The sequence below is a fragment of the Anas platyrhynchos genome, chromosome 20 (assembly GCF_047663525.1).
Source record: "Anas platyrhynchos isolate ZD024472 breed Pekin duck chromosome 20, IASCAAS_PekinDuck_T2T, whole genome shotgun sequence".
In the NCBI taxonomy this organism is placed as follows: domain Eukaryota; kingdom Metazoa; phylum Chordata; class Aves; order Anseriformes; family Anatidae; genus Anas; species Anas platyrhynchos.
In genome coordinates, this window is record NC_092606.1 from 5,113,872 (window position 1) to 5,136,964 (window position 23,093).

Genomic DNA, 23,093 nt, shown 5'->3' on the forward strand with positions numbered 1-23,093 from the left:
CTTGTCTCGGTGGGCGCTGAGCCCCAGCCCCCCCAGGGCACTGACACCCCCCTGCGCTCCAACTCCTCCCGGGGTGGGGGTCCCCAAAACCCCCTTGGGTCTCCCATGGGTGCATCCCCCCGCGATGCTTTGGGGGCTATCCCGGAGGGGTTCCCTCTCCCCGGGGGGGGGGTTCCCTTTCCCCTAGGGGGGGCTCCGGGCGGAGCCGTACCGGGGGCGGGCCGGGGGGCGGGCGGGGCGGTGCTGCCCCTCCCGGTGCGGCGGGGCCGGCGGCGGCAGCGCAGCGGGGCCGGGGCCGCTCAGAGCGGCGGCGGAGCGGGGCCATGAAGGTGAAGAAGAGCAGCGGGGCCGGCACCGGAGCCGGGACCGGTACCGGCACCGGGAGCGGAGCGGCGGCGGCGGCGCGCACCGAGGAGGAGCTGGGGCGCAAGGCGCTCATCGGGCCCGACGATGTGCTGGGGCTGCAGCGGGTCACCAGCGGTACGGGGGGGCACCGGGGGGATTTTGGGGGTGATGGGGGGGGAACCGGGGGGCACGGGGAAGCGGTGACCCCGAGAAAGGGGATGGAATGGGGATGGGGAGTTGGGGTGCGGTGCTGCAGGGGGTGGGGGATGCGGCACCGGCAGGGTTGGGGATGTGGACACCCCCCCCCCCGTTACCCCCCAGGGATGCTCAGGTCGGGGAGCAGCCCCCTGCCCCATAGGGATGCTCAGGTCGGGGAACAGCCCCCCTGAAGTCCCCCTGCCCCACAGGGATGCTCATATTGGGGAGCAGCCCTCCTTGAAGCCCCCTGCCCTACAGGGATGCTTGGGTCAGGGAGCAGCCCCCCTGCAACCCCCCTGCCCCATAGGGATGCTTAGATCAGGGAGCAGCCCCCTTGCAGCCCCACTGGCTGCAGGGATGCTCAGGTTGGGGAGCAGCCCCCCTGCCCCACAGGGATGCTCATATTGGGGAGCAGCCCCCCACTGTTGGGGGTGGGAGGTCAGGGCAGAGATGCTCCCCGTTGTCCCCCTCCTGCTGCTGTGCCCCTTACATGCGGGGCTGGGCCAAGCTGAACCCCCAGCCCGTGCCCCCTGCAGCGGTGTGGGGGCCCCAGATCCAGCGAGGAGGGGGGGGCTCCTTTGCCGCAGACCCCTCCTGTAGCACCGCTGCTCCTCGGAGCATCCTGGGGGGAGCCTGCAGGAGGAGGGTTTGTTGTGCTTGGCCGCACAGCTCGGCTGGGACCAGGCGGTCACTGGCGTTGGATCTGCTGGGATTGCAGCACCACGGGTCGGGAGAAGATGTGTGCCTGGCTGTAGCTCTGCCAGCCTGTCCTGCTGCCCCCCCCGGACCCTACTGCATCCCCCCGGGTCGCCTCTTTGGGTTGTCTCCCTGCAGGCAGCGTGCTGAGCAACAGGGGAAGAGGAGAGGGCTGGCAGGGGTTTGGGGGTGACCTGGGTGGCCGGCCATGCGCCCCTTTGCCTTGGAGAGCTCTGTGATGTGGCATCGGGGCAGGATTCATGTCTCAGGCTGGTGTTGTGCTGCCTGACAAGCCCTGGGGAGAAAGGATGTGGTCGGGAGTGTCGTGCGTGCAGGCGGCCCCGCGGGCCTGCGTGCTGAGTGAGGTGGGGTGAGAGGCAGGAAGGGTGGGGAGAAAGCGGGGGCAACCACGGGGAAGGGGTCAGGGAGGCTCCTGGGAAGAGGGGCTGGTGATTTGGGGGGTCCTGGGGTCCGGCTGAGGTGCTGTGGTGGGCTGCAGTGGTGTGCTTCAGGCCCAGAAATGCTGCTGCCTGTAGCAGGAGGCACTGAAGCGTGCTGCCAGCGTTCTCGGGGGAGCAGCAGTTGGGTGGTGAAGCCGGCGATGGCTGCGTTAAGCGCTTCATGTCCCTGCTTTATGGGGTCCTGCGTGTCCCTGCCTTCGGTGGTGGTGTCTGGAGGGGCTGCAGACACGCGGCCAAACCTTGCCCTGGCTCCCGGGGCCTGCAGACCTCACGTGGCGTCACCGTGGCCGGCACGGGGCTGGTTTCCTGCCTCTTCCAGCCTCTGGAGCACAGGAAGGACAGAGGAAATGTGTGGAAATGCCTCGCTGCCCTCCTGGTAGGAGGCTTGCTGGTGTCAGGGTAACTCAGGGGGTGCAGAAGGGTCCTGAAAAACAAGGACCAGGCACCACAACCTGGCTAACGCCTGGGAAGTGCTTGCCTGTCCTGCTGGGCACGTGGCAGCTGTCACCACCTGAAGTCCTCAGTGCTCATTTTTGGGGTGTGGGTGTACAATTTGTCCACGTCGAGCGGGTCTCATTGCCTGACTGTACTTTGCAGCACCCCTCCTCAAGGTGTTTCCCACCTGGCGGCTTTAGCAGCAGTATTTTTATAGTCCTTAACACGTAACGCTTATTTGGGGCGTTTTGTGGCCTTTACTCATTTCCACGGGGTCACAGCAAGCTCGTAAAAAGAGACTGGAATTTTTGGCATCGTGAAACCATTCCAGGCTTGTGCTCCAAGCAGAGGGTGCTGCATGGAGGAGGAAGGACCAGGCTGTGGGAGAGACGTTCATGGCTGCCCCAGCCTGTCCCTTGTGAAGTTGGGGCAGAAATGATGCTTTTGGTGCACTTCTGTGACCCCAAAGTACACGTGTGCAGGGCCGTGGCCAAGTTCACACTTCAGTATATAGTTAAAGGCCTCTTGAAATCTTCCTGCCATGTCCCTGTAGATTTTTATCCCTGCTGGTCTCTGATAGGCAAACTTTTCTCCCCATTTTCCATGGGACAGCACCTCACAGAAACCACCCAGGACAGGATTTACCCACACCAAAGATGCGTGCTGGACCTCTCCGGGGTGTGTGTCTGTCCTCGCCGAGCGTCCAGCACTGAGTGGCCCCAAAGGAGGGGAAGGATCGTGCAGCAGGGGATGCCAAAATGATATTACTTCCTGAGAGCCTCATTCTAGCTCCTCGTTCTCACCTCCCTCTCTTCCTCTTCAACTTTTGGCTTAAGCACTGCCATAAACCCGGATCCGACTCCTTCCTCATTCTTTCTGCACGCAGCTCGGTGTATGCAGCCTTGGGGTTATGTGCCTGGGGTTAGGACAATATTTAGGGTGTGCCTTGTGACTGGCTTGAATTTGGAAGGAGGATATGAACTGGGGGACATGGGGAATGCTCCTCAGACCAGGAGAAAGACCAGCAACTAGTCTCTCCTGTCTGTGTTTTAATGTGTGGCGAATAAGTGAAGCTTGTAAGGAGTATCTGGTATCCTCACCTTGGTCACGTATGTCTTTTAAAGGGTATTAACAGCAGTGAAAGGCCTTGAGATGCATTAAGGGGACCATCAGAGAATGGTAAATGGAGAGGTACATAGTTAGAATTTTTTTTTTTTTTTTCTTCAGCCCTCTTCTTAATTAATCCCTTCCCTTTGCAAACCTCAGTGCTTGTGCCACCAAGTCATCCAGACTCGTGGCCACAGTCACCCTCCTTTCAGCAGTCCTGGCTCTGATGCCCGCAGTCGTGGTGCCCCAGCCAGTTTGAAGTTGAAGCAGAAGTCGGTGATGGGGTGAGAATTGCAACAGCAAAGTCCTGGTACCCTGAGCATCCCTGGAAGTTCCAGATGGGGTTTGTGAGTTAGGAGAGGGACCACAGCGGGTGGCTGGGGTGGTAGCAGGGCACTGTGCTTGCTCCAGGAGGCCCCTTCCAGCCCTGTGCATTTGGGGTGCTCTGACCCTGCAGGAGCTCTTTTGGAGCCAAGCTTTGCTGTCCTGTGCTTGCTCTGCCTGCTGCAGATCTGCTCAGGAAGCACAGCTGGGCTTTCCCTTTCTGATAGGTACAGCTGACGAGTGACTAAATGTTAAATGTCTTGGGCTGGGGAGCTGGAGAAGCAGGATGTGGCTCTGTGGCAAAGTGCGCTCGCTGCTAAACCAGAGAAACCCCTTCTGTAACCAGCCAGAAAAGCCAGCTGGGCTCTGCTCTTAATGTCTTCCTAATAAGCTTAAAGGGGGAGTTGTGCAAACTGTCCTGCATATGCTGTGTCCTTTCAATGTTAAACTCTCCAGTGGTTCCAGATCACTTCTGGGCACTAAAAAGCCTGACGGGTCTGGGGGGCTGCCCCGGGGTCTTTTGGCTTTTTTTCCTGATTTTGGCTGGACTGGATCTGGTGCCACTCCAGCTAGATTAGGTGTAAGCAAACGAACCACTTCCTTTGCAATTAGCAGGATTTGTTACTTGCTCACACAACTGTGCTTGCAAAGAGGAAAACCTTGTGACGTGATTAACTTGGGATTAGCAAAAGGAGCAGGGCAGAGCTCACTTCAAATTGCTATTAATTACCACAGCAGCCAGAGGATCAGAGGAGCCCGCTTGCAGTTATTGGGATGTCGGTGTCTGCAAATGCCACGTTCTGCTCTGTGGGGCCAGCTGAGAAGCTGGGGCCCAGTGTCCCTTGTCCCCAATGTCCCTTGCCCCCGGTGTCCCTTGTCCCGGTGTCTTTGACCACGCTGAATCTTGCAGCTTTGCTGGGTCATGCCATGCTACTCCCACATTAGCTGCAGGGCAAAGCTAATTCCAGCAGAGCTTTAATTTCTTTCTCTGTCTTTGGGGTTGGAGCTGTCGGTGGTCAGCAGGAAGGTGATATTCCTGCCTTTGCAATACCAGCCCCTTTTGGCAGCATGTGATAGCACCTGCTGTCAAACAGACATGTAACAAAAGGCACGAGGTTGCCCTGTGTATAATAATCTCAGGCACCTGTACAGTTTGCCTCTAATAATATAAAGCTGATCTTGTAAGCTTTATATTTTAAGCTTTGCTCTAAAGCTTATTTTGTCTTAGAAAACCAAAGGGTTAAATAATTGATTACATACTCAGGAACAATTACAAAACAAAACCTAAGTATAAGGAACATGCACTTAATCATTCCTGAAACTAATCTCTTCCTTGAGCTGTCATTTAGGATTTCTCTGAGACTTCTCTCAGCAGCTTTAGCTAAAGGCCAGCTTGGCAGAGGGCTGCCTGAACGGGCAGGGCAGCCCGTCGGTGGGTGCCTTTCCTACCCGATTTGCTGTAGCGTTAACAGGACGCTGATGTGTGCAAATCAATCTCCAAAGCCGTGCCTATGGACTATGACTTTCCTTTCCTTCCCCAATTAATTGAGGAAATTTATTGTACGAAGAGCTGTGACTAGCTGGGGGTGTTTGTCAGGAGGTTAATGAATCACCGTTCTGACTTGTCCGGGGCTGTGATGTGTAAAAGTGTTTTGATATGCTGATTTCTCCTAGCAGAGCGGCATCCCAGGGCTATGTCAAGCTGCTGTCACCGTGGCTTCTTTCCCAGGCAACACAACATACGTCGAGAACCTTTTCAAGGCTTTGTGACAACTCACATCCGAAAGTGTTGTGTAGATGAAGGGTTTTGTTCGCAGTCTCACGCTACAATATGGCCTGCGAGATTTCCAAGGGGAGCACACATGGCATGTGTGTAGCCCAGGGTGCCGAGCTGGCAGCTGAGTGGGCTTCTCCTTCTGCCAGTGTTGCTGGTTGGGGCCATTCCGGGTGGAAATGGCAAAGATAACTAAATAAATAGATAAAGGGAAAGCTGTGGTGCGGGATGGGGGAGTCAGCTTAGTGCAGGGCCTGGTTGCTTTGGGTTAGTCCTGTGCAAGACTAATGTGAGCTGATTTTGGTAATGTTCTCCACTTGTTAAATTTCTCCGCATCGTTTCAGACTTTGTGTGCAGTCAGCATAAACCAGGGGGCAAGAAACAGCGTTTGGAGGCCTTAGGGATGAAGAAAAGGGCAGCTCCTACCTTCCTGAACAAGGCCTGGAGAGCTGTGGTCAAATTAATTGTGAGAGGGTGAGGTCTGGAAAGCTCTAGCAACAAATAAAAGGGAAAAAAAAGCAGGCTGCGTGTGTTGTTTGGGAAGGCAGGCTGCCGTGTGGGTGCACCTGATGGGTTACAAGGACCACCACAAACACCCCAGCTCAGACCCTGCCTGGATGCACTCCACGCTTAACGCACAAATGTGTCGCTGCAGAAAAGCTCCTGTGGGAATCCTCCTAGAGCAAGAGCTGCTTTCTCCGGGGCATTCGCAGCAGGCTAATTACCGAGCCAGGCAGGAGGGCTGCAGGTGCCTCCCTCCCTGATTACCCCTGGCCTTTGCTCATCCCACGGCTTTAGAAATGGAGTGGGGAGATCCTGTCCTCTCAGCAGCTTCCCCAGAGCAGCAGGGTGCTGGAGGCACCCCCCGGGGAGCGAGGGGTCCGATCTCGGTGCCGAATGTGCAGCAGGGCGATGAGGCAGTCGTGGGGAGCTCTGCCATGAGGTGCCACGTGCTGCTTCAGGATCTTGGCTTGCTTGTCCGCCGTCCTCTTTACAGGGCTTGAACTGCTGAGGCAAAGGGCAGGGGAGATGGTTTAGTGTTTTCATTAGCTGAACTCTGGTTGTCTAAGCAGACGTATCAGTACTGCCTGAAACCTGCCCTGCCTTCCCCTTGAGGTCTCGGACTCAGTCCTGCGTCAACGCTCTGCGTCTTGACTGGGTTTGTGCTATTTTTGCTCGCTTCCTCCTGAGGCTCTCCAATCTGATAATCTCCTAATCTCCAGCTCCTAGCAACTCATCTGCAGTTGTCTTTGCTTGATACCTGGCTTACATCTTGGGAGCAGTCTTCAAAATAGCTTCTGACCTTGTTGCCTAATGCATGTTAAGAAATAGGCCTGCGTGGCAACAGGGGCTGTCTCAACCCCTAAATTCTTGTGATTGCCTGTGCTGGGGAGAGGTGTTCCTATCACAAGTCACTGACATTGCATTTGTTTCTTGTATGGCATCTTCCTGATTTGCATTCTTCACCACCAGAGTTTGAGTTCTTCCTTACCCCTGCTACGCTCCGCTCTCCTCTCTGGGTGATTAAAGCTTAAAATAGGAGCTGCCCAATCTCAGTTTGGACGCTCTGATGAGCAGCACAGAAATATCTCTGATGTCTGTGGGAGAGGACACGTGCTTTCCCCTGGTTGCAGAGAAGGAGAGGAGATCTTGAAAAGAAGCATGACAAGCAGCGCTAACCCTTTCACTCCTCTGAACAACTTCTCTTCATAAAATGTGCCTGGTGAGGTGGTTGCAAAGGACACCTGAAGTTTTAGCACTGACTTTTAGCTTTCTCTGATGAGGATTAAACACCTAATCTCATCCCCGGGATAACTGAAATAACAGGGAGAGGGCAGGAGGAGAAAGTGCCTTCATTAGCTTTCCTCTTCTGGGGATAGGCATTGTATGATTTCTCACCTTTGTGTTCAACATCAGCTTGTTAAAATATATGTCTGGAAATAAGAATGAGGGTTCACACTGTACCACTGCTCGCAAAAGAACAGGCAGTACCTGCTGCTATTGTCTGGGCTGTGTTGTTGGTTTCTTTTGCAATCTCAGTTGTTCTTTGGAGGGGAGGAAGGGTTCCCAGGTCAGAACTGGCTCTTTGCTGGGTGAGGACAGTGGAGGTACCACCTCAGAGCTGTAAACAGGGAACGAGCAGCCACTCTGTCTCATAACAAAGCTGGAGATCTCTTGATGAACGCCAAAATATACATTTTTGTTTGTTTGTTTGTTTAAGCACTGTTTTACACAAAGGGGATAGGAGAATTCATACAGAAATCCATTGTGTCTGGCTCAGGAAGTCCACCACCTCTGCTGCTTCCTGAGACTGCCGCGGTGTTGCTAGTTGTGCTTCCAGCCTCTTCAAAACCATGGTAGGTCTTAAGATAGAAAATGTCCATAAGAGTAGGGACTTGCAGATTTTTGGGTGTGATACAGAGAATATGGGGAATAAAAAGCCAAAGAAGCACGAGCAGGAAGAGTACTAGGCTTGGCCAATTTGCAAGAGTTTGCTCTGTGCTTTGAGCACAACTTGGTGAGCCTCTTCCAGGAGGATTTTGGGTTTGGAAGTCTGGGATATAGCAATTCTCTGTGCTTTAGGAAGGAGTAGGAAATGCTTCTCTTTTGTGATTTGTTTTTGCACTACTTACTATGGGTACGCCTCAGAACAAAAGACAAGCTGCTGGGTTTTCTAAGATGATGCTGATGAGTCCATTCCTCCATTCAGAGGGTGCTTTCCATCAGTGGTGAATCAGCTGAGTACTGAGGGCTTGTGAGACACCGTGATTATTGGGTTCCTGATGGGGAAACAACACAGCCTGCTTTGGGGGAAGCAGAAGAAACAAGAAAATATTCTGTCCTGAGCGACCAAAACTACCTTTTTTGTAATGATCCACTTCATTTAATGGAGGCTTGAGCAGCATTATGTCTCACTGAAGCAGACGTGGATGCTGCCTCCATTCCCCGAATTGTGCTTACTGGGACTTAGGGTAATGAAAGCAGATGATGCATTTAAGTGCGTCATGGAAGTGTGGGCAACTGGGCCCTGCAGTAATTTAAAAATAAGCGTGTGTGAGATGAGATTAGCAAATTTGACAGTGCTCAGCTAAGCAGAAGTTTCTGCCAATTCCAAGCACAACATTCCCGATAAGACCTACCAGTGTGCCACGGGTTTCTACTGTGTTTGGGAAGAACATGACTACAGATTTTTATCTATTTATTTTATTTATTTTTTTTTTAAGTACCGACTAAGATGAATATACACTTTTTTTTTTTTTTTTTTTTTTTAAAAAAAAAAAAAGCACTTGATTGCAGTGCTTTCCCTCTATGGTAGCTAATCCTCCCAGCCATCACCCGGTTAGATACTGGCATGCTGATTAAAATAAATGAAGGGTTTCAAATACTTTCCGTGCAAAAAGAGTTGGGGAAAAAAAATAGCTCAGGGGTGCCAACGTCAGGAGCAGGAGCCCGATGGGGATTCTGCTTGGGGTTTATTCCTCTTCCGGGGGCTCGGCTTCGCTCTCCTCTCCTGTGGATGAGTCGGGGCCAGTTGCTGTAGCAACACTGCTGCCAAGGAGGGGGATAAAGCTGTTGCCATGGTGCTGGAAAGGAAGGAATCCTGCAGAAGGAAAACACTTAATAATTAACTTGCAGAGAAATGCAGCTTCAGGCTTGTCTTCGTGCTCTAGGGAAAGTGTCCCGGGCTCCCAGGTGACTGCGAGCCCGTCCTGCAGCCCCTTGCCTTGATGGAGAGCAGCTGGCCGAGCGTGGCTGTGGGAGGTGAATTCGGGGCTGCAGCTGCTCTGAGGTGGGAAGGTGTAGGACGAAATAAGAATTTGGGCTGGCTGTTGTCTTAGTTCCTAAAATTACCGTGTGACTGCATGGCATCTGCATGAAGACTGCTCAACTTTGGGGCATAGGGCAAGGGGTTTATATAAATTTCTGGCCCCTCACCCTGGGTAGAGTTAAAACAAGGACAGAAAAGACAATGTCATGCACTTCTTAGGGCATTTCATCTAGCAGTAGGCGTTTGTTTTCTTGTGGCTGTGAAAAGATTGAGCTTTTATCTTATTCTTCCTGCTAGCGCAGGTACCCGTGTTAGATTTAATTTGTGCCGTGTTGACAGGAAAAGGGAAACCTCCCTGCCAAATGCCAGAGAGGCTTCAAGCACAATTCTGTCTTAAAGCCCGTTTCCTTTGAGCATTCACCATCTGGTGGTGGTGGTGGAGAGTAGTAAAATCGTCTGGAGAGTAGGTTTAATACTCGTGTTCATCGTCCCAGTGAGCGCTCAGACAGTCCTCCAAGTTAAGAAGATTTGCAAAGAATAAAAGGCTTCCAGGAAGGTAAAGGTGCTGGATGTGCAATTCGCATTGAGCCACGGCTAGGAACAATCTTTCATAATGCTGACTGTGGCTGTCTTTGTCTTTCGCTGCAGAGGGGTCTGATTTCTTTAATTACAGATTCCAGCATGAGAGCTTGTTGTTTGGTAGCTGCAACGTGTGGCATTTGGGATGTTCTTTCGCTGCAGCAGAGCAAGCTTTTATTTGCTGCTTATCTACAGGATGTGAACCATAACCCCAAGCCATAATGTAGGTACCTGATTTGTTGCACCTGTGCTGACGTAGGAGTTGTAATAGACAGGTGTGATCTCCAACAGCACCGTGACTTGGGTTTGTATATTTAATGAGTAAGCCCCAGGTGGATGGATATATTTAGAAATAGGAAAAGCAAACAGAAGTAAGTCATTAACTTGGACTAACAACTGGCATTAGTATCTTAGAATTAGAATGTTAAAGTATTACCTCTACCTTGAAACTTCTAAAAGAAGTCTTCTAGAACACGCAGATGCATTGTCATTCAACAGCTATCTTGGCTTTCATACGCACATTTGTTTAGATTTGCCAGGACAAATTATTGGAGCTGCTTTCAATCTGTGCTTATCAGCAAAGTGAAAAGTAATCAGGAGGCACCAGCACTCTTTCTGCAGAGGGGAAGCTGATATCCAGGCCAGAAGGCTGCTCAAGGCACAGCAGGGCTGACGCTTGGAACGATGACTTTCTACCAAAGACACCGCCACTGGAGGAAGCAGGGAAAGGCTCTGTTCCCAGAGCAGTTCCTCGTACTGGGAAAGGCTTCAACGCCATTTCCAGTGCTGAGGAAAAAGTCCTGGCATGGGACAAGCCAACAAGAGGTTGTGTTTTGTCTGCAGAGGGCTGGAGATAGCAGAGGTGGCACAAGGGAGGAGGACAATTCCTGTTCCAGCTAAGTGCAGGCGGCTTAGTGCCCACAAAGCTGCTTAGCGCATGCATTTTGCCAGAGGGCAGCTTTTAAAAGAGGCAAAGCCTCTTACACTGAGAAGGCAAGGATTTGGTGGAGGTGCTGACTATTCTCAATACCCTGAGGAGAAATGGAACCAGGGGATGCTGGCACAAAGTTGGAAAAAAGTGATGACCTTTTAGCACTGGGGCAGAGAGGCCTTTTTCCCATTCTGTCCAAGCAGGGCAGCGTGAGCACGCAGTACTGGGGCTGTCTTTGTAGACATCAAGCCTTCACTTTAATTTGCTTTCCTCTGCAGATTATTTGTGCACTCCAGAGGAAAATGTTTACAAGATAGACTTCACCAGGTTCAAAATCCGGGACATGGAATCTGGCACGGTGTTGTTTGAAATCACCAAACCAGCAGCATCAGGTGAGTGTGCACACAAAATACTGTTTAAATGAAGAAAAAAATGCTCATGTCTGCTTCCTTTTGCCATGCCCTTTACTCAACGTGTTTTGCAAAAATAGGAGACGCTTTCACCTACAAGAGGGTTTGAGTCCCAGCTTGCAGCAGAAGTCCTATTCAGGTACCACTTTGTACTAATAGTGAACAGAAGTCATTGCTACTGTATTCTTGTGATTGCCATCTGTGGTGAGAAAGGACAGATGGATATGGTAAATAGAAGCAAAGAAGGAGGAGGTCAGCACTTGTTACTTTGCTGGCTGTTCATCAGCTAGAGTCCTCCTCTTCCTAGCTTAGCTGTTAGCCTCATGGCTTTTGGTCAGGAGTCTTGAAAATGGTGTTTCCAAAAGGGACAACCTTTATGTCAGATGTGCAAACTGAAAATTTGCATCCTACTCTCACCTCCATTAATTTGTTAGGTGTTACTTGTAAGCATCGAAGTGTTACTGTTACCAGCGATAAAATGAAACACCAGTGCAACTGTTCTTTTCATGATCACTTATTGTTTTGTATCTTCCTCATTCCCCTGCATGTGAGAGGAAGTTTTCTGTAGCTTAGAGATAACAGACCTGGTATACTAAGGTGAAATGGCTTGTACAGAGTCACCCTGCAATCCTGAATCAGAGGTAGGAGCAGTAAGTGCCTTCAGAAGATGTGTATAAACCAAAGGGCAGTCTTGCAAACACTCACTGAGTGACCAGCAGTGGATGGCTTAGAGAGGACAGGAAGGTGGTAAGCCCATCATCCAGCATTCTTGGAATAGTTTCCTGGCCTATATTATTGTATGATTGCAGGAGTTCCTTTGGAGCAGATGATGTCATCATATTTAATAGCCTTCATTTTTTTTTTTTTTGTCCTATGGCAAGGAATCTCCCTGCTTAACCACATGCTATGGTTAGGACTGCCTACTTTTGCTTTGGATCTATTGCATGCTCATGTCTATTGCATTAAGTGTCCTATAATTATTGCACTAGAAGAGACGGTGAGCAGCTAAGTTTTAAAGCTCCCAATTTATATACTCTCAAAAAACAGAGTTTCGCCTCCCTTCAGTGTCAGCAAGAGAAACCTAAGAGGAACTTTGTAACGCAGATAAGAGTTTGGTTTGTTTGTTGTTTCTCTTCTTCTTCTTCTTTTTATTCTATTTTTTTTTTAAAGAAATACCTTTAAGGAAATTGTCTTGATAACAATTTAAAGTTCGTTCTGTACAAAGTTGCCCCCCCTCATACCATACTGACTCTGAAATTCTTGTGTGAATCTCATTGTGACTTATTTTATGAACTTGGATAATAAATCTGTTAACGAATTGAGTGTAATGAAATCACTGAAGTGGCTCCTATTAACAATAAGGAAAATAAGAATTAGAATCTCTAATGCATAGGTCATACTCCTTTAGTTTGGTGAGGAACCCAGAAACTTTGATCTGTGAACCTTTTTGCTCTTAAGGCACGTTTTTTTAGTTAAAATAAACAACCATTTACTGTTTGTGCAGACTCTTTACAGAGAGCTCTTTGTTGATTCAGTGTTCTGCCAGAAGGGAGCTTTAGGTATGTTTTGTCCAGGAGAATTGATTTCTGGCACTGCCAAATCAATTGAAATGGTGCAGTCTGGGGCACATAAGGAGAGCAAAACTGCCACTGAAGCTGAGATCAGTGCTTATTGAGGAATAAATCACCTAACAAGGAACATACCACCTATTTTTCACAGTGGTAGTATCAAAAAGAATGTTCTCCAGGTGCAGTCTGTGTGTTGGGCTCTGTGTGAATATAGGCATAAATTTGCCAACCTCATCAGTGAGCAGAAGAGCCTGGGAAAGGTGCGTTCTGGTGCACAATGTCCTCTAGGTTTTTTACTGTGCTTCATCGTATTGTGCAGACTCTAGAAAGACACGGAGAGGTTCTCTGTGGAGGAGAGGAAAGTTAATGTGGTATTTTCACTGGATTTCTGTTTCTCAGACGACAGTGATGGAGCTTTGCTTTGCGCTTTTCCAGAACGTGAACACAATGACAAGAAGGACATTGACCCAAATGCAGGCCGGTTTGTACGCTATCAGTTTACCCCAGCTTTTCTTAGACTTCGGCAAGTGGGAGCCACGTAAGTAATTGCTCCTGTCCTACCTTGTCCAGTGCAGGAAACAACTGGAATCTTATAAAAAGTGGCTGTTGCTTGTTGATCCTGTCAGGAAGCTGAGTTAATAGGGATCTTTTGGTATGATCTCCAAACATATTTAATGTGTGCCTGGCTTTCTCCATTCCTTTAGCTTGTTTACATACCTCAGGAATAGGCATCAGGTTGAGGAGATTAATGCTAAAAGAGGCAAAATGATGGGCAGACCACCCAGATATTCCAACTCATTTGCACCAGAATAATGTTTGACGTGTCTTGTAGTACACGTGCATCCACCAATAAACCACAGCAAAATATGACACCTAAAGGATCTTTCTGTAAAGCATCAGGCCAAAGTTATTGCTCCTGTAATACAGGTGAAAGGCCACATCATTTCTGTAGTATAAGTTAAGCTTGGAGTAATTTATCTGTGGTTATATAGTGTGCACGGGGAGATGCAATTTTGGCTTGTATTTCCTTTTCTAACCCCAAAGTAGTTGTCGGGGGAGGTTCTTTGTCTGTACTGGAGATTTTAGAAGGATATGGGTCATTATATGGCAGGTTCTTTGTTATCTTTCTTTTTCTGTACATTCACTTAAGTTTAAATTAGATCTAATTAAGAGCTTTATGCCCATTGCTATTACAGCATTAAGTCCATAATACTATAATTGAGCATCAGTTACAGTTTGTAGTAAGAACCTATTTTTTTTACGTATGCAAAATCATGTTGGATTGCAGTTTGATAGATCCCATCAGCAGGAAACATATATTTAACAAAAACTGAAAAAAAAAAGGAGATAAATTAAAATTCAGCATTTGGTTGTGATAAAAAAAAAAAGAATTACAATTTGTTGACAGAGTGTTTAGAGTAAAGTTGCACATAACCACTTCCTCCTCGTTTTAAAGAGCTACACCGTTTAGATTTTGTCTTGGAAGAAAAAATTATGTACCATTTAGCAGCTTTTTGACTGCTATTCTGTTAAAATGGTAAACACACAACTTCTGATTTGTGCTAAACTACTCACAATGTATTCCAAGTCTAGTTATAATTAGTGTATCATATATAATTAACACTACCTTTCTCTCAGAGGTCATGCTTCCTAGTAAGATAAACTTGAATTTGGAGCTGATTGAAACTTCTTCCCTTTTACTATTTAAAAAACAGAAAAGGATGAAAGACAGTTTATCAGTATATCTGTTTTATTTTTAATGCCTATCAGAAGAATTAAAATAATTTAATAGCAGTGTAACTTGAATGCAATGCAATAAGGAACTTCTACTGAGTGACCTAGTGAAGTACCCGGTATATTTAGAGGGATCTGTTTTTCACTGAAGATGATTTTAAGATTGTCTTGTGTTTCCTTCTTTTTTTTTTTCGTAGTAAAAATAATTAAGATAAAGTATAAACTATGATTTATAATGCCATGTGTTGTCATTGTGAACTTTTTAGGAAAAGGAGGAAAAGATCCTGTGAATAATACCAGTGCTTTTTAGTTTGGGCTTTTCTTAAAAGAGCTCTATTCTACGTTTTGGGAATGGTTGAAACTCATGCTTAAGGAATAAAACTCATTTCACTCTTATCTTTCTTTTTCAGGGTGGAATTCACAGTAGGGGACAAACCCATCAATAACTTTCGCATGATTGAGAGGCACTACTTCCGGGATCAATTGCTCAAGAGTTTTGATTTTGAATTTGGGTTCTGCATTCCCAGCAGTAAAAATACTTGTGAGCACATCTATGAATTCCCACAGCTCTCCGAGGATCTCAGTAAGCGCTTTTCAATTACTGTGAGGTTAATCTCAGGTGTTTTGAAGAAGCACTTTCTTACAAGCTGTCTATAAAAAGTGGCTATGGCAGAATACTTCCAAGTATCTCCCAGACAAAGATTTATTTATTTATTTATTTATTTTTCCCCTTCATAGAAAGGAAACTTCAGTGTCTGGGATAATTGTGTTTTTATAAAAATAACTAAAAACTAGGACTAAAAAGATATCCAGTAAACAGGTAACTTAAGTTACCTGTTATGTTCTATTTTACTGTTTGATATACTACATTGAGAAGTTGTTTTTTTTTTAGTATGACCATACCTTTTATTTTTTCTCCCCTCTCCCAAGACAAACAGGCATGACTACTAAATCTGAGTGACCTTACATTCTTTATAACCCCGATAATGTATGTCAGTACTCGTATTACAGTCTGTGGAAAATGCAGTGGTATACTGCTGTCTCACCACAAGAAATTTCTTTTGAACTGTGTTGAGGATAGGTAGAACACTTATACTTTGTATGGTGCCTTAACATGTTTGGGTTCCTTAGAACTTTAAACAAAGGGTTTGGGTAGTTTTTTGGTTGGGCTTTTATTTTATTTTTTTTTAACTTGAGTGTTTGCTGCTATCTGAGTAATGCTATTAAACATAACTGAGACGCAGTCTCCACAAAACCCAGTGCAGACTATTTGCCTCCGTGTAACACTTTTTTTTTTTTTTCCCTGCAGTTCGAGAGATGATCCTTCATCCATATGAGACACAGTCGGACAGTTTCTACTTCGTAGATAACAAGCTGGTGATGCACAACAAGGCGGATTATTCGTACAGTGGAGGACCTTGAGCACAGGATGGGCAGCCAACCTGTGCTGGCCTTCACTTTCCTATCGAAGTCGTCAGGGACACCAACACCTTCAGTTCAGTTGCCTACAACGTCAACTGGACAAGAATCCACAAACCAAGGACTCTGCCACAGTAGGAGTTTCATGACTAAATTTGCCAGTGTAATCTCGTTCGATCTTTGAAGCAGGCCCAGTTCTTCAGAACCCTAAGCAGTTCTACAATGCTAAGTGATCTTTGGATACCACTACCCTAAGTTTTTTAGGTGTCTGCTTTGAAAATGGCCTTGTGGGACCTGGGGGATTTTGCCCTAATTGTGCGGATTTGTGTTCTTGTCCTCAAGCATTTTTAGGACGTGATTGCTTTCTCAAAGAATGCAGTCAGAGAAACCACGTGAGTGGATGGATGCAAATGCAGAGTTTTGTTTATTTCTTTCTCTTTGTGAATGCTTCAAAAGCACGGTCAATGTAACTTGTACATCCAGTTGAAAACCTTACAAAATCAAGTATCATCCTTAGATTATTTCTCTAAATAAGCATCTCATCCTTTTGTTTTGTTCCTTCTATGTATATATTTTTTTTAATCTCAGAAATAATGAAACTTGCAGTGAAGACCAGTATTTCAATGACAGCTATTTTTAATCAGGTACTGGCCATTTGCATTTCAGATGGAAGCAAAATAGTGTTGAGTATATACAAACTCTCATAAGCATTCTCCATTAATTTCATTTCTTGCAAACTGAATCTAGAATAACCTGGAAAAAACGAAGGATTTTAGTTTTGCTTTAACACTTATACATAGCTAACATTCAGCCTATTCATGCTATACGTTATACATGCCTGTTCTCTTTCATCTCTGCTCATACTAAAACAAGGGCTTCAGCAATGCTTGCTAGAGCAACGCTTTGATTTGTCTAGGGCAATCAGAAGGTGTGGAATATCCAATTTTTCATTCCTGTCTGAAGAATGTTATAAAGGTGTTTTTCCCTTTGTTAAAAATGTTTTGCATTGGATATTAATACAAGAGAATCAGTCTAATAACGTAGCCTTTAAGCTACAGCAAAAATATAGCAAAAGCTCTCTCTTCAGACTCCGTAAGAAGTCTAAGAACAATCTTGCACAAGTTTCTCAGGCTGTACTTCTTAGAAAGGTATTAGTGCAGTGAAGCAGCAACATCAAAAGAGTAAACTAGTGCATGCAAAACAAAACCTGAGAAGGCTGTGTGGGGTGAAATGCTTTCATCCTTTATTTTTGCCTAAGTAGCCTGTTGTCATGAAACCCTTACTCTAAAGATGAGTTCAGAGATACTTTAAAAGAAAAAAAAAAGGCAGTTGCAGTTTGTAGATATTTCTATAAATACTTGATGTCTCCATGTCTATTTCTGTGAGTTTAAGTGGAACGTTGTATGTTAGCCTCAGATATGTGTGACTGTAATAATTTTTATAAAATAGCATTTCCAGTTAACATCTTTCTAGTCACAGTCCAAGTCAAACAGGAGAACTACAAATGGTTTCAAATGCAGCCATCTGTCTAAGAACAGGGAGATTTTGTACTGTTATTGGAGTTGTGATCATTATCAAATGTGTTAGCATTTGTATCTGTTTTGGCTTTCTTTAATTCTGAAGGAGGATTCAATTTTCTAAAGAAATACAGTGAGTTTAGGTACTGTACTCTTGTACTGTAGTACAAGTTGTTTTTTTTTAAGATTGAAAGTATGTAGAGTTCACTGATTTTACACAGTATCTTACAGTAATTATTATCACAATGAGATTTGTATTTATTGCTATTTTTTTTGACTCTAGTGTATAAAACCATAAAAGTTAGCCTACAGCTGACTTACCAGTTTGAGGTTTGCAAAGAATTTCCTTATTATTCGTAATATGCTTTGAGCTACTGATCACTAAGTTTTATAGCACAATAATTACTAAAGGTGAAAATAGTTTCAAAAGTCTAGGTCCTCCTCACTTTTTTTTTTTTTTTTTTTCCATCAAGGCTGTTAAACTACCCTTATATTCAATGATGTTTTGCAAATTTGAATATTGATTAATTTTGTTCCAACTCTTGGATGAGCGAATGTACTGACTTGAAGACAGATCGAGTGTTTCTGAGTAGCACCTCCTACACAGGTTTTGTTTGTTTGTTTGTTTGTTATCTTTAAACTCTTACCTGCTGTTCATAACAATCACTTCTGTGCGTAAGGCTTTTAAGAGACTTTCAGCAATGGTGCTTGGCCAGAATTACCAGTCTTACATTTCCAACGGCTATATCATGTCAGTATATTTCTGCGAGAGCAGTAGTTGTTCTTTGGTGTGGACTCTTGTCAGTCTTGGATTATCATACTCAGTATCCTCTCTGTATATGAATATCATAGCAAATCATTGTTTGCTGCACTGAAATGATCATATTCTGCTCCTTTTTTTATGCTACCTCCTTTAAAGACTTTAGGATTCAAAAACAATGGTAATTTCCTAAAAATGTTGCTGTAATCAACTAACACATGCCCCTATGAAAAAAGACCCTAAAGAAATTTACCTTGTTCCCAGCAGTGCACTATGATGTTGTTGAATGGACTTTCTCACGTTCTGTGTTTTACAGTAGGTTTGAGGTTAAACATAAGAGGATGAACTATGCACAACTGAGCTCCGTCCTGAGTTCTGCTAACTGTTCTGATAATTCAGATTCTATGAGTTGTAATTTCAGGCTAATAGAAAATTTAGTGTGAATCCTACAGGAGATATTTTACTAAGTAAATTTACTGTCTTCTATTATTAAGAATACTTTAAAACACGAAAAAGTTAGGCATTTCCAGTAAAATTAATTTCAACCTGCTTTAGCTTTTCAGGTTGAGGAATTTTACCTTTTTTTTTTTTTTTTTCCCCTTTAGAAGTCCCCACATTTTCCTACAAATAAAGTTCTATTCTTAAGCCAAAGCAAATAACAAAACTTTCTGTGGGAAGTGTAATGAAGGTGTTTTTTGCTTCTCACAGCAACAGAAATCAAAGTTATCGCTTAGTTTCACTTGGAAACATCTGCATTTTTTCAAAGTTATCTACATTCAAAATATTTACAAACGTGGGGGAATCACTGACCAAGGGAGAGGTTCCATTCCTTTTTTACCTATTTATGCAGCAGTGTAACATACAGTGTCAACTCGCGACGTTACATTTTTGCACATAAATAGTGTGAGAATAATGTTTCTTTGAAAACTTTTGCAGTATAGATGCTGTTCTAACGCTGCATCTGTCCTTGTTTTGCATTCATTTATGTGCAAAATTTAATGTTAAAGACCATGCATTGTAAGGCACTGAACAATTTCAATTTTCATTCATCTGAAAGTGAGCTGGTTGCTCTCAGATGAATTGTAAAGTGAAACCACATTTTCCCCTTAAATTGGCAGCTGATTCTTATTAAAAACCAGTTCAAAGTCAAATCTTAACAAAATCTTAACAGCATGGTTCAGAAAAGAATATATTAATCTTCCTGACTAGTTACTATTTTTTATTTTAATATTAATCATTTTTAGGTTTACTTTGGAAGCTCACCTACAGAATCACTAAATATTGTCTTTGAAATTTATTTATTTTTTCCTCTGCTCTCATTTTCAAGAATATTTTAATTAGCACTATAGGTCTGTTCCAATGAACCAGTGTGGAAAATTGGGATCTGGCTTTCTGAAAGCAAAAGAAAACATCAAAAAGCTAACCAAGATTATTTGCTAGTAATAAAATTTCTATCAGACATTGATTGTATGTGTACTTTACATAATGAATTAATCTTTGAAAAGAATTAGGTGCTAATAGTTATTTATTTTTTATTTTTTTTAAATGAAATCATAACTCAACACATTCTTTCACTTTCTCAGTCTTAAATCCTTTACATTTCAGGTTTTGTAAAGACAAGTAACAGTAAAATATTTGTGGTTAACTGCCATGCTGAATGATCTTATAATTCAAAAACTTTAGGGGCAGAAATAGAACAATTTATTTTCAAGATTAACACACCCAGTATGGTTTAAATTTTTGAAGCTTTGTTCTCATTACAGCGACAAAAGCCAGAATTGTTACTCTGAATATATCCTTTGTATTGGTGACATTCATGAAATAACTGAATAATCCACGCTCCCTGACTCAGAGAGATTCCTCTTTTTCTTAGTCTCCTTTATTTCTCTTTCTGTAGAAAGTCTCTTTAGTTTTGAAAACAATGTATTTACCAAAAAATGAAAGAGCAACTAGAACTGTATGCATTGTACAAATGCTAATGAGACAGGTTTATGTGCATTGAATCTAGTGGTGAAAGTTATCTTTTGGAAAAAAAAAATGAGGGAGAGGGACAAGGACAGGAAAAATGTTAATTTTAGCTGATTGAACCCAAGAGCTTTAAGGCCATGATAAGTGTAAACATTTTTTCTTTTGAGTTTTGAAATAGCTGGTAGCTTCTGTTAGCAGTTCTTTTAAATAAGCCTAGCACAAGCCCTATTTACAAAAGCACTGTTTATACAAATGTTTCAATACCAATCAGATATTAAATCTCACTGACAGTTCATATCATTTTTTAAACATGGAAATATGTTTGAAGAGTGTGATACTCCAGGCCTCAAGTGCAGCTCAATTATTTTCTAAATCACAGGACAGTCTGACTAAGCGGGTGAAATTGTGTGTTTGTGTCTGTTCACAAGACATAGTTAACTGCCTCCCTAGAATCACTGTGTTAATGCCTACTGTGATGTCTGCTTGTACCTTAATGCTACACTGAGAAACCCTGTTTGAATGTGACATTGACTTTTTTGCATAGAATCAGAATTGTCTGTATTAAAGTGTATTTATAAAAAAATATATTTTTTGTGGAAGGAAAGTAGGATTCTAGTTAATATACCGCTGGGAAAATGTTAGAAACATTTTTACCAAGTTCATTTATAATTCTTTGTATCTTGTTAGTTACCTGATCTGTTTCCTATAAGAACATCCACTGTGGCCAGTTTAGTGGCAATGCAATGCACTGTCATGCAGAGAATCTGGTTTTCAGAAAACTGGGAGTCTTTTGTTTCCTTTTGGGACAGTAAGAAACTGAGTAGGTTGCCGGGAGAAAAAGGAACCTTGGCACCAATTCCACTTCTGTGGCTTTGGCTTCAGTAACTAGTCTGTTTGACTTGTTTGCAGATAGATAAGTAGGGCGAACAAAGATTGAGAATTCAGGGTAAGAAAATTAGATGCTACAATTTAGTCTTCCTGTAGGAGGAGAGAACTAAAACTACACAAGGACTGAATAAGGAGTACACTTGCTTATAATTATTTAACATTGGCAGCTTAGGCATAAATGTGCAGACTAGGGAATACGCTTAACTTTTTCCATTACTTCGGAAAAATGGTTAAAAACATGTCACCTTCATTAGCAAGTGTTTCTTCTCCTGTAATAAATTGCAAAATGTAAAAAAAAATAAATAAATAAAACAAAACAAAAACTAAATAAATTATTGATCATAGAAATGGGGGTTCTTGTCTATTTTATTTAACATTAAATGTTTATTTTAGTACATGAAAAACATTTAAATATTTTTATCTTCCCTTCATGTTTTAACTCCAGTTTTGTGCAAATTTATGTAACTACATTCAACCTCTGTGATCACAAACTAAACAATGCACGTGTAAAAACCCTTCAGTGGTTTGCATAGTTACATAAGTAAAACAATTAAAATGTTTGAAATGGGATTCAGCGTTCTGATTGGTGAGAGTATCTTGGGGCATAATTAAAATAAATTATTCTCAAAGTACGTTAACAAAACTTAGGAGTTCCACAGATCACAGTTTTGCACAAGGTTATGCTTTTGAAAAATCTGCCAGCTGCACTATGGAGAATTGATTTTTGAAATTAATGTGACACCTGCAATTCTCGTCTCTGCCATACCAAGTAAAACCACAACATCTGCTCAAACTGAAACAAATTGTATTGGGATAATTCAATCTTTTTTTTTTTTTTTTTTTTTTGATGTTTTAGTCCTGTTTTTCTCAGCATGCCCGGGAATACCTCAGTGTTTTTCTGTGAAGCAAAACAGCTTACCTACTCCTAGAGGAAAAAAAGTATAATGTTTTTGTTTGAAAGTGTCTGCTGTGATTTTGATTTGTTAGAATTACAGAGGACACCTTAATAACACAGCATCCAGCAGAACAATCATTTTGTACTGGAACTCACAGAAGAAATTTATTAAGAGAAGGCTTTAACTTTTGGACTATAACTTGGAGCTGCATGAAATACCTGCACTGAATTCTGCAATTGGGTGATGACCTGAGCACAGGTTTGTAACATGACTATTGTTCAGCTATCACTCATCTGAAATCTGCGATGAAGACATAATCAAAAGTTTGACATCAAATCTCTTACAGACTCTTCTAAATCAAATGATAGCTTCTGGTTTCACCTGTACAGGCTCCCTGTGTTTAGATACTCTCTCCTGATTAAGCTTACTCTTGGAATTACCTGAACGACAGGAAGCATAAGGTCTGTTTTCTTAGAATTCTTGAAATGAGTAGATGCTGATTTCACCGAATACCTAAACAGCAGAGATTGCAAAATCAGTCCTAATAACTCTTAAGGCAGGTTAAACAGTCTCTGATGCTTTAGTATAATTTCCTGAACTGACTGTAAAACTTCTGAGGCTGAAGAGAGCCTTCAAAATCTTATTATTTTTTTTAAATAATAAATTATATTCAAGAAAAAGTTTCCCAGTGTTAAATGTCTACAGAAATATATGACTTAGTGTTCCTTAGAAAGCATTACCAATGCTTTTTCATCTTTTTTGCTTAGGTAGTATGTGTGTCTCATATTTTATGACTAAGTATGCCTAATTATTCCAGAGGTGTTCTGTACCACTCCTCAGATTTTGATTTCTTATGGTATTTGTCAGCTGCTTAGCTATTGTGGCACATCTCACATGTTCACACCATGGTTCTAATTCTTTTGTCATTATTCAAGGGCATTCATCTTCCAGTGACCTGCATTCCCTTAACATTTCTTAACTGTAATAAGAATACTTCTCACTGATTCACTATTCCAAGTTTTCCAACATTTACCTTCAAGAAAAAAAAATATATTTTTAAAGTAAATTTTACAAAGGTCTGTCATTGCATGCTAGGATAAACCAAAGGTATTTATTCTACCTATTTAAGTCCACACAAAGGAGTAATTGCTTTACAGAGATTATTTTTTTTTCTTAACCAGTGCTGTACAAGAACTTAAAACAGGAGGTGAAATCATACTGGGTAATATATTTTAATTAGAGCTACAAAGAGAATTTAGGTAAAGTGCAGTTGCAGTTGGATGATTCCCAGACGTTATTCTGAAAACTGACATA

General features: G+C 43.5%; 1 protein-coding gene across 6 annotated transcripts; it reads left to right on the forward strand.

Moving 5' to 3' along the window:
* The first annotated feature begins 242 nt into the window (after positions 1-242).
* UNC119 (unc-119 lipid binding chaperone) lies at positions 243-21,231 on the forward strand. Of its 6 annotated transcripts, none has more exons than XM_038165877.2 (5): positions 243-480; positions 10,898-11,011; positions 13,033-13,135; positions 14,742-14,914; positions 15,641-21,231. In XM_038165877.2, exons 1-5 carry the CDS (start codon positions 324-326, stop codon positions 15,751-15,753), a joined length of 660 nt encoding a protein of 219 aa, XP_038021805.1. In that variant the 5' UTR covers positions 243-323; the 3' UTR covers positions 15,754-21,231. The 6 variants fall into 6 exon arrangements, with proteins under 6 accessions (XP_038021805.1, XP_038021804.1, XP_021128564.1 ...); XM_038165876.2 differs by having other exon boundaries at positions 244-480; positions 12,997-13,135; XM_021272889.4 differs by lacking the exon at positions 243-480 and adding an exon at positions 6,267-6,499.
* Positions 21,232-23,093: the final 1,862 nt, after the last annotated feature.